Genomic DNA, 18,019 nt, shown 5'->3' on the forward strand with positions numbered 1-18,019 from the left:
AAAAAGGCTGGTTACCAAGCAGGAGGCCAGCTTTGTGGATTTTGAACGTCTCTGGAGATATCACACCTTCTCTACTTGATAAAGAATTCCGGACACCCATGTCACATGTCAGGTCTCAGCAGAGCCTTCTCTCTCTCTCTCAGCCATTAACTGTGTGTATGCGACAGAGACAGCCCTAGAAATTGCAAGTCTATGCACAGAACACAGAGACAGCGCAGCCATCAGCAGTGTGAGCCTCCTTCCACTGTCAGTGGGTCACAACTTCTGTCCTGGAGGGGACTCAGTCTCTCTACGACCGCGTTCAGGCTATATGGTTTATTCAATCCTTGACTGGTGCAAAACCAGGCAAGGACAGCCTTGTGGCTAAGGCACAAAGGAGACCAGATTCATGGGTTCTAGTCCTGGCTCTGCCGCAGTCTCATTAGGCGACCTTGGGAAAGTCACCTCACCTTTCTGGGTCTCAGTGTCTCCATGTATAAATGGGGATAACAATACCCACCTCACAGGGGCTGTGAAGCTGAATTAATAGATTGTTAAATCCAGAAGAGACCATTATGATGATCTAGTCTGACCTGTCCAACACAGGCCAGAGAATTCACCAAGTGATTCCTGCAGCAGCCTGTAACTTCTGGTCGAGCTACTGCAAGTCTTTTAGAGAGGTCTAGAAAGTGCGTTGAGATCCGCCAACAGACTGCGCTGGAGAAATGCAAAATATTGTTAACAGAGGTACAATAAAAGGGGCCCCAGTTACTACCATGCAGGACGGCAGGTTTTGTAGCACTGGTCTCTGTTCTTCAGGAACAGAATCAGCCTGTCTAGTCTGTGTGTGTTCTTTTGCTGGGCTCAGACATCATGCTTCTTCTCTGAGCCCCTCTGAAGTGGTTTTCCCCTTCTAGAAAATAGTCAGCTTTAGTTATGGACAAACTATTAGCAATATTTTGTTTTAAAAACGGAATCAATAACTTGTACACTTTCTTACAACTGGATCAAAACTAATTTTCAGGGGGATAAAGCATCTAGTTTTTCCTTAGATCACATCACAGCTTAGATCAGAGGTCAAAGGTCACAATCAATCTTGCAGCACTGAAAACAAAAACTATGCTTCCCAATGCTTTCCCCGACTTAATTTTAGGCAACTTGGGGGGGGGGGGGGGGAAGCTTCCCCCAGGAATCCACACCAACCTCAGTCCTGGCGGTATTGTATGTGTGCACAAGAAATACACATCTGAAACAAAGCACAGCTGCCTACTCCGGGCAGGATGTCAGAATTTGCTGACCAACCCAGAAGTAGTGATAACAGACCACGGAACTTACTGTACAAACACAGACCCTGATCTCAGCCCCTATACTTCTCACCTCCCCAGCTCCCACAATTCATACACAGGCTCCTCAGATATTCTGTGGCCGAGGAATCTGCCTGTGAAAAAGCAGCAGCTGAACAGAAGCTAATCTGTCCTCAATCAATCAAACCGTTGGTGTTTGACTCACATTGGTTGCAGTGGATTTAAAAGCCATCTTTCACTTGAATTGTGAAGAGATTTAAACACCACCAAATACCCAGTGGTAAAGTTTAATAAGTGATCAAAGAAATCCCTGTCAATATCAAGGGAACTGTTGCCAAGTGGAAGAAAACCTGCCTCACCCTCGACACTAAAAGCAGCACATTACATTCTGCCTTCCTAAAACTCACCCCAATTGTATGACTATTTCTTCTTTACCTCCTGTCCTAAACTGTTGTGTACTGCTGTTGTCCGCCGTTAAACAGCCACTATGTTCCATGCTAATGGTGGCCGCATTCCTCTGGCAGGGTCCAGCGATTCCATTTAAAGAACTCTACGGGGATTCTTCTGGCAGAAAGGCATTCCGAGAAACACAAGCCATAATCTCTACCCAAACATATGTAGCCTCCATTTTTTTTCACACTGCTTTGAAATTGGATGACTTGCTTTACCCATGTTCTGGGTGCAACTGGTTTGCTTTAAAGACTCATCTGAAATATGCCAACCATTGCCCCCCTTACTAGAAGTGTCACAAAAGCAATGAGAAGAGAAAAATTTCAGTGCGTTTCAGTTGTCTGCTCATATTACAACATCTCCCTGAACTTTGCTGCTTAAAACAGAAACAATCAGATACAATGAAAGCCAACCAACACTACTGCTAGAGAAACTTTCAACTAGCGTCAGAGCAAAGGAAATAGAGACTACGGAGAGCAGGGATTGCAAAAGATAGCCATGAATGGACCTAGGAAGCCTGTGCACTTTGACACTTGAAAACAGACCCTTGATTCCTTCAGATAAATTTGTGACAATGGTGATTTCCAAATGTAAGCGCAGAAATTCAGTAGCAGCTTTTAGATCGAAAATGTACCAACTCCCATACTAATAAAACACTCAAACGTTTCCTTTAAATAACACAGAGCACTTTACAATGGAGTGGCAGTTTTAAGAGTAGCTGACATATGAGACCTCCTTAGTTAGCATTTGTGACAGGTTTGGAAATGTGAAGTCCCCTGATCACTGCACAGGAAAGGGTTAATGATGCATCAAGCTGACCTTATATACAAGCACATTAAGATATCGTAAGGTATTGCAATTAGGTGCAGGCGAAGGGTAACAGCCACTTCCACAAAGGACTTGAATTTTAGCTCCATTCAGCTTCCTTACTTAGGTTTGCATACAGCTATGAACACGCATAATACTTCCCTCACTTGTCATTGATTACTAAAAAACAACAGCCACCTTCCGACTATGCTTCAAACAGAAACTCTGCTGACATGCACAGGACACTCCTTACACAGGGCTTTACCTTGTGCGAAATTCACTCGGGCTATTCGAGCTGGAAGCAAGAAGCAAAGCTCACCAAGTGGCTCCCAGGACAAAGCGCTCCAGCTCCAGCAGACTTTTACTCTTTCAAAATGTCTCTTCCACTATCTGTGTGCGTGTCTGTGTGTATCGCTGGCTCTTAAGTGATGTAAACAGAAAGGCATGCAGAGAAGTGGGTGATATGTAAATTCAGATGGAAAATCCCACAGCTCAGCCAATCCCAACTCTCCATTTCGGCTTCGTCTGGGTTGTTCTCGGAGTCCAAAGAGATTTAGACTAGCAAGGAAAACCCTCCCCACACACGGATTTACTCTGGCCTGACAAACCTCCAAGGAGAGGTTAGTACATACAGTGCTCGCTCCACAGGGATTTTAGAGCTGGGCCAAAGAAGGACAGAAATTCTCAAACTATTCATAGTGTTCAGCAGTTTAATAAACGGCAGCTCATGGTTTGCAGACCTGCCCAGGGAACGCTGGGGTGACTGGAATTGTTGTGATCACAAAGAGCCCTGTTACTGAGCGGAGAGCCTGTCTGAAGAGCTAACACTGGCATAGATCAGGAGGCGGCTCACTGGAGTTACAGGCCTGTGAAACCTGCTCCAATGATATAAGAATCTGGTTGTAGGATTTTAGGTTTGCCCCTGCTGCAGCCAGTGATCTCCAAGGGGAAACACACATGGCTCTTCTCCATTGCTTTCAAATCAAACCCCTATTTATGTTTTCTCCTAGCTCCTAAGAGTCACTGTTGACTCAGCTGAAGCTCAAGAGAGGCTGCGTTAAGGGGAAGAGGACAGTTTGCACCATCCAAAATGAACCAAAACTCTGTCAGTGACATTTGGACTAACACGTGTTTTTTGGCTTTGCTTTTTAAACTGGTGGTGGGATTTTCAGATGTGCCCTGCACTGGCCTAACTCTGCTCCCATTTCAATCAATGGGAATTTTACCCTTGACTTCAGTGGGAGCTGAGCTAGACCAGTGCAGGGCCCATTTGAAAATTCCTCCCTCAAATCTTCGAATGCACCACTGAGACCCCCAACGCCGCCGTGATGGGACTGTGCCAGTTCGGGAAACCGAGCACGCCCGGATCTGTTGCCCAAAGAGAACAAAGTGACGCCGGAGTGTGTGGGAAGCAGCATAAAAGGATGAAAAGCAATCAGGATTTTTAAATGTTGCTTGTTTTCCTAATCGAAGGGTGCAGAAATAAGACAGGGAAGGATCTTCTCCCCTGCGTCCTTCAGATAACACGGATGGAGGAGGTGTGTTGTTTGACCGGGGCCATAAGCAGTCTGAAAGACTAACATTACCTCAGCGGAAGATTTATAGATTTTAAAGCCAGAAGGGACCGTTAAGATCAAACATAATAAAAAGGGGCTTGTTCCTGAGGGTGCTGGGCACCCACAGCACACACTAAAGTCAACTGGAAGTTGCAGGATCCTCAGCACCACTCAGAATCAGTCCCAAGTAAACATATTCACTTCACAATCCCTTCCTCTGTAATTCCCCTCCAGCTTGTCACATGACGCAGCTTCCTGCAGAGCAGGTCCTAGCCTTATTGGGAGTTGCACAATCAAGAACAACAAACTGAACTGAACAACCTCCCAGACCTCTTGCCTCTGAGTTTCTCACCCTGGCAGCACGAATGCAGCTTTGATGGCTGTCCAGGCGTTAATACAGGTACTACTCTTACCTAACACCACCACATCTCTTCGGCTTCCTTGCTGGAGCTATTTTCACTCACTGGACGCTTACACCTACCCCTTTGTGCACCAGTTTGGCCTTGGTTGCCCAACACCACTTAGGAACATTTCACCAGAGAGAAACTGATCTTTACCTTTTCCCAGCCACACCTTGCTGAGGCATTTTATTTGCAGTGGAGCAAGATCAGCCACAGTGCAGAGCACTCCAAAAAACGAATCCAGCACTTTCCAGATTGTCATGTTTGAGTTTACTGTGGCATTTCTCAGTCTGACTCTGGGAAATAGTGCAGTAAGCGCCACCCACACCGCATGGGAGTGAAGGCACTGGGATTGGAGAGCTGGGATCAATTTCCTCTGCCACCGACTTCCCATGTGTCCTTGGGCAAGTCACTTCATCTTTCTGGGCCTCAGTTCCTCACTGTCAAATACCAAGCCCTTTGTCCCATCTTGTCCATTTAGGTTCTAAACTCTCTGGGGCAGGGCCTGGTTCTTACTATGTACATGTGCAGCCCTTAGCAAAATGGAGCCCCATTTTCAGTTGGGGCCTCTAGCCACTACGGTAATACAATGAATAATGATAACTGTGGATTTCTTTAAGTGGTAACTGCTGAATGTGTTCCAAAGAGCTGACTGCACAATGCACTCACCTCAGTGCTTCTCCAGTGATGAGCACGGTACAGCTACAGATAGGTTAAACAAATGTAATGGAATGGATTGGTACGGAAAGGGTTAATCCTCCGTCTCTGCCCAGATTTTTGCCTTCACTGCAGGGATTGTTACTGAGCAGAATAGGGCTGGGCTACAATGGAGCAAACTCCTTTTCTGGGGAGTGTCTGGACTCGGACTCCAGCAATGTGGAGCCCTGTAGACTGTGCCCAGTAAGCCTTGGCTGCAAGGAACCTTTTGCCTCCCTTTCTCAGAACTCCAAAGGTGCGAGATGTTCCTCCTCCCCCCATATCCTTTGACTGTCACAGAGCGCCACGGCCTGCTCCAAAACCCGGCAGAGTTCCTGCTGGGGAGAGACTGGGCAGATGAAGTCCCAGGGAGCCACACAGAGGAACCTGTAACAGAAAGAGATTCTTTAGCAAGTTACTGTATGCGACTGCAATCTCCTATTTAAAGAAAGTGTATCCAGGCTTCTGCTCTTGGCAGCTCGCATAATAGCAACCTTGGCATGTTCCAAGAGCTGCACAAACACTAACTAATGGGAACAAAACTCCCAGCTCTTGCCAGTGGATGAAGGAACCCTCTGTTGCGATTTGCTAAGGGTGGATTTTAATAGCAATTAATTTGACAATGTAGGAACTTGGGGCTGAATTTATTTTTAAATGTTCAAGCTTGTCCCAGTTGCTGACATCTACATCAGTGAGCCCTTCATGTGCTGGCTAGATTCAGCTGCCCCTACATTCCTGAACAGTTCATCTTCTTCTGACTGGGAAACTGACAAGGCTGGACAAATGGGAGAGCAACATGTATGCAAAAGAGGTTTTGGGGCATAAGACTTAAACTGAAACTTGTAAGTGACAAGTGCTGACTAGTGCAGAAATTATGTCAGGTAGACCTGGTGCAGGAAGCAATGTCTTGCAACCCACACTTCCTCGATTCCCTGCAGAATCCCACAAGGCCCTGCCTGAAACCAGCATCATTTTTCAGCTCTCTCTGCTATAAGCAGCGTTAGGAACATAGTCAGCATGTCAACAAAGCATCCACAACCCAGCCTTCTATATTCCTGGGTAACCCTTAAAGCCATAAGTCACAACTGTTTGATTAGCTACATTCAGCTTTTCCCAGAGAGCTTAGGTTCAGAATCTTCAAACTTGGGTGTAGAAAGTTAGGCCCGAAATCGACATTCCAGCACCTAACCAAGTGTCAACATTTTCAGAGGTGTCAAGATCCCGCAGTGCCAGCAGAAGTCAACATCAACCCTTCAATGGGGGCCAATGGCTCACTCTCTATTTCAGACATTACAACAGCTGCTAGGTCCAGAATGGTTTTCCTCTGTGAGGAGTGCGGCCTATCATAGGTTTTACTGCAGATTTACAGGTTTTACAGCTGATTTACCAGATACTCACTCCTGTTACCACATACATACTTCAGCATGCCTACTGCAGACAGATTCGTGTCTGAACCAATGCCCACGTAGTAAATGGGAGGTTCTCCATTGACTTCAATGGATATCAATCAGGCCCTGGATAAATTTTATTTGTACATGCATGTTTTATCCTTATTCAGAAAATTGCACTGTTAACCCCTTCACACCCATGGCAGGTAGATATCTATATACAAGAATTATTTAAAATCCCATGCCAACTGAACAACCCTATGCATTTATGTATGTAAATGTATATAAATATTCACTGTCATACATATGGATACAAATCAATTCCTAGCCTACGTGGCCATGCATGCAAAGAGAGGCAAGTAGTTAACACATATTTCCGTTCCTTCATCTCACCTGATGCATGTGAGAGATTTTGGCACATCTGTGCCTCTGGGCAGTAATACCCATATGGGGCCAGGAAACGCCAAGAAAATCGCTCTGCATTCTTCTGCTGGGGAGAAATTGCAGAACAAAGCAAGGATCCTGCAGGGACACAGGTCTTTGGGCATGGAGTCCTTGTGTGTCCCCCTCACCATTACCTGGCAACACAACTCAGTCCTCAGCTAGTGCTTGCCCTTAGGAGTTTCAGTGGGAAACTCTCCAGAGCCAGTGGGGAGGGGAAGAAGGGCAATGCACATTCTCCCTGACCTACCCACTTCCCTCAGACAGACGGCCATCCAGAGAAGCAGGTAGGGATGCTGTTATGGAGATGGCTGACCTGCTTTCCGCCATTCTGCATGGCAAGGGTAACCACGGCACTGTCTGGCCCTCACCCACTTATAGAGCCCTTCCATCCCAGAGCGCATAGCAAATGTAACCAAATGATCCTCCAGCTCTACAAAGAGATCGCTCACCCAGCAACCATTCTATGCTGAAATGCAAAGGTACTTACTACTAATGCTAATCAGGTTAGGAGAGAGGTGAATTAAAACTGCACAGGGACTTTAAGGAGAAACACTGAACTTACCAGAGCAGAAAGGAAGGATTTGGTACCATTTTCAAAGTTCAGAAAATACATTAATGCCACACAGGAGTTCTTTGCAGTGTAGTTAATCTTCACAGGGAGAACACAGTAATCTGCTCCTTACTTGTTACATGTGCATCAACAGCTGTTGAGGTCTACACTGATCTTTCCTTTCATGTCTATCCGCATACAGCAGACAGGTTCCCGCTTAGTGGCTTACAATGGGATCCCAGCACGAAGGCAAGCTGAACTGAAAGAGAGCCCACGCTTCATAGCTCCACAGAACAAAAAAGATCGGTGGGTTGAAATCTGATCAAGTAGGAAAAAATGGCTCTGGTACATGGACAGCAGCTAGATGTTGGCACGAAAATCAAGCGGAACTGAAGAGGCCATCTAAGATGAAAGATTCAAAGAGCAATTTTCTACTCTGCCCCAAAGAGGAAGATCTATAAGCAAAATATCCTTGAGGCAATTGCAGAATCTTACTACTAAATGCATATTGAGAGACAAGTAATGGGAAAGCTAAGGGCACAAACCTGAAGGAAATGTGATTATTAAGCTGATCAAGAGAAATGGAGGACAATCAACAGCACATACCCCAGGGGCAGGACATGCAACACAACTAGCCAATATAGATTTGAAATGTACTGTATGATAAAGAAGTACATAAAATAGCACCTAGCAGAGAGAAGATATTGAGATAAGAGATAGGGAGAGCGAGAGGCAGTCAAGACTGACTGAGGCCTACGTCCCATAAGGAGACAGGAGACCTGGCTTTATTGTGCACTGGACAGTCACACATCCCCTATTGGGATTTAACAAATGATTTAACTTTTAAAAAAAGACAAGGAAACAGCCACCAAGAGAGTCATCCCAGAGAGCCGTGTGCATAGCTTTATCCAGTGGCCAACTGCAGCGCTCAGCACCTCCACACAGCTGTCAGCCAGTTAACTAAACACAGGTGCAGCATAGAACATCTGTTGCAATAATGTGTCAGGCTTGTCATTCCCCTGCAAGGGTAACCAATAGGAGTGTAACAACTCACAGTGTAACCCCCATGCATAGAGGCCAACAGCCTCTTAACCCTTGAGGTGCGGAGTATCTACCAGGAGCTCCTGCAGCAGACCCTGCATCGACCAGCAAGCCCGGTCGCCCCCCGTACATGTGAGATCAAACTGCGCCCCTGTTGCAGCGCTGGGAACAGATCACGCCAGTGCCCCTGTCACACAACCGGCCACAGCCTCCCCCAACAGGTCCCATCCCCATTCTCCTCACCTGGAGCCTGCCCCACACCCCCTCCCCGGGTCTCCCCCCACAGCCTCCCCCACAAAGCCCCCCCTCCCCAGACACAGATCCTTCACCCCTAGATGCATTCCCCACGCCCCTCCCCCCACCGCCCCCATAACGCCCCCTTGTGATCCAGCCCCCCCACCCTACAGCGCCCCCTCGTGATCCAGCCCCCCACAGCCCCTCCCCCCACCCTCCACCTCCCCGTGATCCAACCCCCACCTTCCAGCTCCCCCTCGTGATCCAGCCCCCCACAGCCCCTCCCCCCACCCTCCAGCTCCCCTTCGTGATCCAGCCCCCCACAGTCCCTCCCCCCACCCTCCAGCTCCCCCTCGTGATCCAGCCCCCCACAGTCCCTCCCCCCCACCCTCCAGCTCCCCTTCGTGATCCAGCCCCCCACAGTCCCTCCCCCCACCCTCCAGCTCCCCTTCGTGATCCAGCCCCCCACAGTCCCTCCCCCCACCCTCCAGCTCCCCTTCGTGATCCAGCCCCCCACAGCCCCTCCCCCCACCCTCCAGCTCCCCCTCGTGATCCAGCCCCCCACAGCCCCTCCCCCCACCCTACAGCTCCCCGTGATCCAACCCCCCACCCTACAGCTCCCCCTCGTGATCCAGCCCCCCACAGCCCCTCCCCCCACCCTACAGCTCCCCCTCGTGATCCGGCCCCCCACAGCCCCCCCCCCCACCCTCCAGCTCCCCCTCGTGATCCAGCCCCCCACAGCCCCTCCCCCCACCCTACAGCTCCCCCTCGTGATCCGGCCCCCCACAGCCCCTCCCCCTCCATTCCCCGGCCCTCACCCAAGGGCTCCCCAGCCTCAGGGCCGGGACCCCCATCCGTCCCCGGGGGCCCCGGCCGGCCAGATCCCCGGCGCCGCACTCACCTGGCGGCGGCGGCAGCGGCCCGACCGCGGCTGGACGGTACCGGCCCATAGTGATCTGCTGCCCCTCCGCCTCCTCCAGCTGCTGCCCCGGCGCTTGCCGTGCCTGCCGAGCCAGGCCGGAAGCGCAGGTCCCAGGGCTCCCTGGGAGTTGTAGTCCCTCATCGGCAGCCCCCCGCCCACCCGCCAGAGAACCCCGTGGCTCATGGACTACAAACCCCAGCAGCCCTAGGCCGCCTTGCCCTGATTGGTGCTCATCTGCTCACTCTATGCTGCAATCCATGTCACTATTGGGCACTTGTGTACGTCCCTCAAAGCTTCTGCCCAATCGCACGGCTAAAAACGAGTCTCTGGCCGGACTGGTGCGTGAAGGGGGCAGCTACCAATTAGAGCCGGGGGAGGCGGGGCTTTTCCGAAACGAGTGTTTGTGACTGGCTGTGCGGGAGGCGGGGGTGGCCATAAAGCTCGCGGTAGGGGGCGGAGACTCTCTCTCTGCGCGGAGGTGGCTGAGGTGAGGGCGGCTCGCGGGCGCGCCGGGGCGCTGCGGAGGCCTCTTGCCGGGGGAGCCGGCCCGGGCCCTCCGGCCAGCCCGCGGGACGCTCCGCGCTGAGGGGGGGGCCGGAACCCAGGCGTCCGGGCCCGGCCCCGGTGTGGGGGCTGCCTGCGGGGCGGGGGCTAGACACGGGGCCGCTCACACGGGGCGGCTCACACGCTCTCCAGCTCTAGTGCGGACGGGCCGGTGGCGGCTGGAACCCGTGTTCGCTGGGCGGGGCCATGCGGCCCAGACCCCCCCCCCCCGCCCGGCACGTGTTAGACGCCTGGGGCCGCGGAGGCTGATGCCTAGTGTGAGCAAGGCAGGGTGGGGGTGTCGCACGTGCCGGCTGGGCGCGTCTACACTTGGAGCGGCGGGCAGGGGTTGATCCCCCCCGCTCGTGTGGACTTAGCGCGGTGCGCGATGTCCCTGCAGGCGTAGCTGTGTAAAGCGGGAAAAGACAAGGAGGACTTGTGGCACCTTACAGACTAACCAGTTCATCTGAGCATAAGCTTTCGCGAGCGACAGCTCACTTCCCCGGATGCGAACTGGGAATCGCATCCCCCCCGCCCCCTGCCAAGTGTGGACGTAAGCCGCACGGCGGGCTAACGTGTTACAGCTGTCCTGCGCCTGCGCTGTTTAAAACTTGTTCCCTGTCATGGCTTTAATGCACCTGTTTTTTCTAGTGTATATACTTAACCTTGGGGTCTGCTACTGACCCACGCTTGCCCAAGGTAAAGGTCGGACCAGCTGTTGTGGCCATTGCTGCATTAACCGTTGCAATGTGTGTCCTGCCAAGGGTAGCCTGTGATGAGCTTTCAATTTCTGACACCCCGTATGAGTATTGCCCAACCAGTACTTGATTACACTTCATGCCCGAGGCTGCACTTTTGTACTTGTAGCTATCATTCCTTGTTTGAGATGTATTAACTGGTGTGGTTTTTTTTAGGTTGCTGGATGGTCTGGTCAGCGCAAGTAGAGGTGAGTCTAGACCAGTGATTCTTGTTAAAATGAGGCCATGAAGTCTGCATGTTTCAACTGGGCCAGCAAACTCTAAACTTGAGCCAATGATGAGTGACTTTATTTCTGACACCTCGTCTGAAAACTGTACCTGCAGTATTTGATTATGGTTTTCTTGGCTGAGGCTCAGACAGTTTTAAATCTTGTTCAGGTAAAGGTGAAAATCCTCTGACAAGGACTGGAATAGAGAAGTTTGCAATCTATGGGGGGGGGAGTCAGTTTGCTACCTGTTTTACTACTGTGTATTTACTGGTTGGAGTGTAATGCTGCTGTCTCTTTGTAGGAATGAAATGGACCAGAAGAGCAGCTCACTTCCATTGTTGGCATCAAAAGGACTGTAAATCTCTAATTCAAATGCAGAGGCTGTAATTTGGATTTACTTTAAAGCACTTGTGACCTGTTACGCATTTTGAATGAAACATGAAAAGTATATTGTATGAATGTAAATGACATGTAAGTCTTATTAAACAGAGTGAAACAACTTGCTGTTCTTTTAATTTGAGACTTGCCTATTCACACAACATGCCAAAGAAATGTTCACTCCTGGGTGAAGGTTGTTTGTGCAGATGAAACTTTCTGGAGTGCTGGTCTAAACTGCCATAAAACTCAGTACTGTTTGAAGGGCAGGGGGCATTTCTTTGGCTTTATCTTTACAAATAATATATAGAACATATTAAATAAAAGGTTAAAACAGGAACTTCAAGTTTCCCCTTTGATATGACCACCAATGGTGGTTCCATTGCTTAGTGGAAGAGCCTATGGTGGGGGAGCAGGAGAAGAATATGCTGTTAAAATGTTGTGGTGTGGAGGAAAGAATCATCATTTTATCTGGAAAAGATGATCCTTAATTCCATGCTGCTCTATGGCATGTAGCTTTGGCCCAAGGTTCAGTAACCCTTAACCTTATTCTGGTGAGGTGGGAAGATTTATCCCCATTTAAAGTAACAGCTAAAGCTAACAAATCTTCTGTTTTCAAAGATGGTCTTGGACTTTGGTAGATATAGTCCAAATGAGAAACCCCATTTTAATAAGCTTGATAACACATTCTAGCCAGATGTTTAATCTAATTCTACCATAATTGATGCAATGAGGAATTCTTTGGTTTACTACTCTGGCCTTCAGTAATGGATAGAGAAGTCCGTCACTTTTTTTAGCCCAGTGATGGAAGAAAGCTGTCTTGATATTTGGAAAAAACTAAGCTACAAAGAAAGTCAAATTATATTGAATAATGGCAAACTTGTGGCAATACCAAACAACTTGTCTTAGTCAAGGAGAACAATGGCCTCTGAGCTGGATTTACTTAATTTTCAATACTGAGTATGGAACTCAAATTTTCATAAACATTTGACAGTATCTAATGCTAAGTCATTAGTGTGTGTTTGATGGTATCCTGAACATGCTATCCATTGGCTAGGTCAGGACCTCCAATATAAAAGCTCTATTCTTTGAAGCAGTTTGGGAGTAGTGGTGTAAGCTGCGGTGCTTTTCACAGCCTTCCTTGGGGGAAGGTATGACAATGTAGGCTCTAGAGGGAGAGAGCAGATTGATTGTTACAGAATAGTCTACTCACATCACAGGTTAAGATGAACTGTATCAGTCTGTTACTAGCAGGATTTAATAGTAAATTCTCTACAGTTAATTTGTTGAGGTGTATCTCCAAAGAGAAGTATGGAAAGGTTAAACCTTTGATTTGACTTGCCTTGGAATTATGCAGAAAACTCCTGGTTTTTTTTGGATACCTACCATAAAGCTGAAGTTAATTGGCCTAGCCTAGAGCAGTAGACAATGTAGGTGTTCTGAGTAGAAAAGTACAGGAGTGAACATTGGACTCTGCCTAGAGCAAATTCGGGGAGCAGTTGGGAGATCTGAAATGTAGTTTACTTGGCAAATCTGTTCCTGCCTGGGTAGGTATGTGATCTTTCTCCCCTGGTGCAATTCAGTCCAGCAGTGAAGTCAGTTTAAATTTAGAAAAGGTTCAGAAAAGGGCAACTAAAATGATGAGGGATTTGAACGGGTCCCATATGAGGAGAAATTAAAGAGGCTAGGATTTTTCAGCTTGGAAAAGAGGAGACTAAGGGGGGATACGGTAGGTCTATAAAAATCATGAGTGGTGTGGAGAAAGTGAACAAAGAAAAGTTATTTGCTTGTTCCTATAATAAGAACTAGGGGCCACCAAATGAAATTAATGGGCAGCAGGTTTAAAACAAATAAAAGGAAGCTCTTCACACTGTGCAGAGTGAACCTGTGGAACTCCTTGCCTGAGGAGGTTGTGAAGGCTAAGACTATAAGAGGATTTAAAAGAGAACTTGATCATTACCTTTTAGGTTCACTTCCCTCCCCTCTGGGGCACCTGGTATTGGCCATGGTCGGTAGACAGGATACTGGATTGGCTGGACCGTTGGTCTGACCCAGTGTGGCCGTTCCTATGTTAGTTCTCTGTGATGGAAGCGATTGAGAGATCAGAGATTGCAGTACAGGTGCTTCCTACAGCAGTGGAAGGGGTTTTTGTGGGTTGGGTAACTAAACAGCTGATGGTGTTGGGTTTTATTTTTGTTTCTACTTAGCTCTATTTTGAAACCAAGATACCATTGTCAAGACTCAGAGGCTCATTTAAAAAAAATTTATTAAGAGGAACAGAACATTAAAAACTGTAAAACTGACAGCAAGTTTTTAGTGCACACAACACTGAGTTCTTAGGCTTGTTTATGATTGAATGTACTGAATAATTCTTCCTTGCTTGGTGGCAGTAAAAGCCCATGTAAAAATAGATGCCAAGAACTTATACGAGTCCCAGGAGGTGCTGCAGTAGAGTCAAGGTTAGTTTTGAGAAATAGACTGCAGAAGTCAAGCAGCAGAAAGGGCTTTAATCAAGTGCAGTGGGATATTTAGTCTTATTTTTAAAGTCTAGGCTTTTAACCAGAAAAAATCAGTTATTTGATACTGGCTGTTAATTTCTGCTATTAAAACAATCAGTGTTTGCTTCACACCAGGGGGATTTAATTGGGGAGGAAGGCAGGAAAGCACACTGCAGTGACTGACATTTTTTACTCAAATATCTGATTTTAAATAGTTCTGTTCCTAGTGGCAGATTTTAAAGAATGGAGGTGGGGGTTCTTTTCAGGTTTATTAAAGACAGCAAAGTTCAAAGGATTATGCCCTGCTAGGAGAGAGGCAGCAATCTACCAGAACTTTAGGATTAAGTATACTGGTGAGTTTTCCAGAAGGATTTTGCAATTAGCCGTCACTGTTTGGCATCTCCATACAGCGAATGAGGCTGGTGTCGTGCAGAGGGGGCTCACCATATGCTTCTCCACACTGAGAAAGTTCAGGTGCTGTTAGACCACTGAAAACTAGTTTTTTTTTTTAAAGCAGAATCTAACAATTTTCAGTGTATGGGTGATTTCACTACATTAGGTACTGAAGGAATGGCCTAAGTTCACTAGTGCTGGGTTCTGACAATTTCCAGTTCAGCGGCAGGCAGGGGGAAGTACTTCCTTTAGGTGCCACACAGTGGCACCAGACGCAAGGAGAGGAGCAGAAAGCTCCTTGAAGGACTTTGCTTTGCAGATCAAAAGGAGAAGTGCGTGCTCCAGAGGCTAGATCCAGACTCATTGCCCAAATGAACAGTAGTGATGCTCTAATGTCCCCATGTATATTTCTGCTAGGTCCTCTCCTAGCCCTAGACAACTACCTCTGCCTAAAAAGAAAAGGGCGACTTGGGGCACCTTAGAGACTAACACATTTATTTGAGCATAAGCTTTCGTGAGCTACAGCTCACTTCACTGGAAGCATCTGATGAAGTGAGCTGTAGCTCACGAAAGTTTATGCTCAAATAAATGTGTTAGTCTCTAAGGTGCCCCAAGTCCTCCTTTTCTTTTTGCAAATACAGACTAACACGGCTGCTACTCTGAAACCTGCCTCTGCCTAGGAGTTCTGCAAATACACTGTAGTGACTCAGAATATTGGTGCACAGTCAGTAGCAGCAGAGTCAATAAAGAGGAATGCCACTTTTCTCCATTAATATTTTCCACCTGCATCTTTTCAAAAAAACCACTCTGTTCCCTGCATGTGGCTTCTATGATCTCTCAGACACAGCTCTGACCAGGAGAGGATCAGACAAGTTTGCTGAATCCAGTGCAGTCGTTGCACTTCACTGGGCCCTGCTACAGGGCACACCAGCTGCATGGAGACAACTGGCCGGAAGTGCGGTCCGCGTGATGCATTTCGTTACCTGCAAACACTTGCAGAACAGCACACTGAGTCCTGTCCAATAACACGCCTGGTGGGGTCAGTTATTTATAGCGGAGAGCTGGGATTTATCAGCATCTCCCTCTTCAGGCCAAGGTTCACATCATGTTACCTGCTGCAGTGCTGGACAGCTGTCCAAAGATTTTCACCAAAACATTTTTTGACAAAAAAACAAATCCAACTTTTTTTTGGTAAATTTTTTTTTGCTTGTTTTGAAGGAAAAAATGGGTTTTGGTTTATGAAAATAAAAAAAAAAATCTGTTTACGGGTTTTAAGCAAAAATCCGAAAAAAATTAATGAGAAATTTAAGGAAAAATTGCAAAATTTCCAGGGGAAAATAATTGCCATGTTTTGACGAGGCCTGGGTTGCAGCTTTTCTTTTTAGGACTCTTCCTTGCCCTTACGCTGCTACTAAAAATGCATCAAACTGACCTTAACAGAGTATCTGCAATTCTTTGTACAACACTCACCATTAAAGTAGTTCATTGTGGAAAAGTGACTTTCTCTGCGGCCTGAGACCATTGCTTCAGTGGCTGTGCCTGGATCCTGCGTTCCTTTCAAACTCCAAGCTCCCCTTGGCAGGAGCAAGGTTTAGGTGTGGAAAGAATGCAGCATCCCAACTTAACTTGGTTCAGCTGAACAGAACAAGGGGGTTGATTTTAATGAGCTAAGTAATCCGCAACCGGCTTGCAGGTGGTGGGGGTTTGATTTGCTGATTAAAATAACTATTTATTTCACAATTAAAGTGGTGTTGGGAAATTCAGTGCAATTAACCCTGATAGTCATAAATATGAAATTTGCAACTATCTGCAGTTAAAAATCCCCTTTTGGCAACAATGTCTCTGAACTCTCCCAAACATTGCATTTAGAAGTACATTACAAAAATAACACTGCTAAAAGACAAAGGGGCGGGGGATTCCAATGAACAGTGCTGGCAAAGGGCTTTTAACAAACCTGTACAGTTAAAACCTATAGCATTCTCCTTGGTTTTCTTTAGCTGAAAGCAAGATCTATCCCAAAAGAGTTTTAAAGAAATCAAAGCAGCATTGCAGTCTGAAAACGCTATCAGCCACGTTAAGATAGTTAGAATAAGCTGCAATACATTGGGGGTTTTTACTTACTCAGAATACTAGAAACAGCAATAATGGAGAGCAAAAGCCTTTATCAAACATGTAAACAATCAGGGTTTCTCTGTACAACAGGTACGTCTGCAGGAGCTTACTCAAAACAAGACAGCTAAGCTCTTTGTCTTTTGCAGGGCAGAGCAGGAGAAGGCTCTAGCAAGGAATATATATTACACAACATGGTAAAACTGACGTATGTAACAAGGGAGAGACTACAAAAATGTTTGCCTTGAAAACAGAGATCTTTCTTGGGCATGTATATAGATCTGTAATACACACAAAATGTACCCTGGGCCAAAATGTTTTCATAATTGAATCCCAAGTGGGAAAAGAAAAATGGAATGGAGCGGGGTAGCCCAGAAACAGTTATGAGTGGGGGAAAGTTTCCCTCAGTCATATAATAATACCTAGCACTTCTATAGAGCTTTTTGAACATTAATCCTCACAATGCCCTCTGCTGCTGGGTAAGTATTATCATCCCCATTTTATAGGTGGGGAAACCGAGGCACAAGGCGGTCAAATGACTTGCCCAAGGCCACAGAGGGAGTAAGTATCAAGAGTCACCATGATAACAGGAGTTCTTGATGCCTAGGTGTGCGTGTGGACCAATATCAAACTCCTCTTTGGACACGTTAGAGAAAGTCTGCGTCAAACCCATGTCAGGATTAGCAACCGTTAGCTCGCAGGAATGGACAGGTCCCCAGTGACTGACGTGGGACAGACGGTTTTGTCCCCCTGGGAGGAACTTGAAGTTTTACACCCCACCTGAAGCGATCACAGCATGTACTTAAGGAATACTACTACAATGGGGTGTTGGGCCGCGGTGCCTGGAATGAAGTGGCTACACCAGAGCCAGCGTCGGGGCTGCCAGGAAAGAGCCTTTTCTTCTGCTCCTTTCACTCCACATCTCAGCTCACCGTTACGAGAATACACAGACAATGAACACACATGCACATACTGTCCACGAGGAGGGAGTGTGGCACACGAACATGTGGCATGAGTCTCTATACAGCTGCCCTGGCTGCTGGAGCCTGCGCTTTAGGATCTGCAGCATCCTGAGCCTCTGACTTCCTTCTTCACGTAGTCATGAAGCTTGAATTTGGGCTCATTGGGCAGCTTCATGGACCTGTGTTTCAGCTCCCTGCAGGAGAGACAGACATGAGGTTATCGCTTTGCCTGTAAAAGGAACCCCCGGGAGCAAATCACAGGCAGGGAAAGTTATCAATGCCGTCTTCATCGCAGTGCCATGGGCCGTGGCTCATTCTCAAGCTGGGCTGGGCTGGGCTGGGCTGGGCTAGGTACTTAGGCTGTGGTTCAGGAAAGCGTCTCTACTCGGGAAAGCACTTA

The 18,019-nt window shown here is 47.5% G+C and overlaps 2 protein-coding genes, 1 long non-coding RNA gene and 2 other non-coding genes across 10 annotated transcripts in view; 3 read left to right on the forward strand and 2 right to left on the reverse strand.

Annotated features, from left to right (window-relative positions):
• TRAF7 (TNF receptor associated factor 7) overlaps positions 1-9,934 on the reverse strand; it is a 47,066-nt gene extending 37,132 nt beyond the window's left edge. Inside the window, exons 1-3 of one of the 4 annotated variants that reach the window (XM_043523525.1) lie at positions 9,752-9,879; positions 7,588-7,834; positions 5,167-5,580 (exon numbers count right to left, since the gene is read on the reverse strand). The gene's annotated coding sequence lies outside the window, so the exon portion shown is untranslated. Of the gene's footprint in view, positions 1-2,805; positions 5,107-5,166; positions 5,581-7,587; positions 7,835-9,751 lie in introns of those variants that run through there. The other 3 variants (XM_037910076.2, XM_043523524.1, XM_027821066.3) reach the window with 3 other exon arrangements.
• A 285-nt stretch (positions 9,935-10,219) lies between these two features.
• On the forward strand, positions 10,220-11,781 carry LOC114019213. 2 transcript variants are annotated; one of them, XR_005227189.2, is made up of 3 exons: positions 10,220-10,259; positions 10,716-11,261; positions 11,584-11,781. It is a non-coding gene; the product is annotated as an uncharacterized LOC114019213 (long non-coding RNA). The 2 variants fall into 2 exon arrangements; XR_005227188.1 differs by lacking the exon at positions 10,220-10,259 and having other exon boundaries at positions 10,266-11,261.
• On the forward strand, positions 11,083-11,165 carry LOC114019218. Its single transcript, XR_003564330.2, has one exon. It is a non-coding gene; the product is annotated as a small nucleolar RNA SNORD60 (small nucleolar RNA).
• On the forward strand, positions 11,343-11,428 carry LOC114019217. Its single transcript, XR_003564329.1, has one exon. It is a non-coding gene; the product is annotated as a small nucleolar RNA SNORD60 (small nucleolar RNA).
• A 2,125-nt stretch (positions 11,782-13,906) lies between the features above and the next one.
• RAB26 (RAB26, member RAS oncogene family) overlaps positions 13,907-18,019 on the reverse strand; it is a 213,126-nt gene continuing 209,013 nt past the window's right edge. For both annotated transcript variants that reach the window (XM_037911327.2, XM_043524005.1), the window contains exon 9: positions 13,907-17,813. In XM_037911327.2, coding sequence (XP_037767255.1) covers positions 17,711-17,813 — 103 coding nt within the window. In that variant the 3' untranslated portion in view covers positions 13,907-17,710. The remainder of the gene's footprint in view (positions 17,814-18,019) is intronic.

Source organism: Chelonia mydas, chromosome 10 (assembly GCF_015237465.2).
Source record: "Chelonia mydas isolate rCheMyd1 chromosome 10, rCheMyd1.pri.v2, whole genome shotgun sequence".
Lineage (NCBI taxonomy): Eukaryota > Metazoa > Chordata > Testudines > Cheloniidae > Chelonia > Chelonia mydas.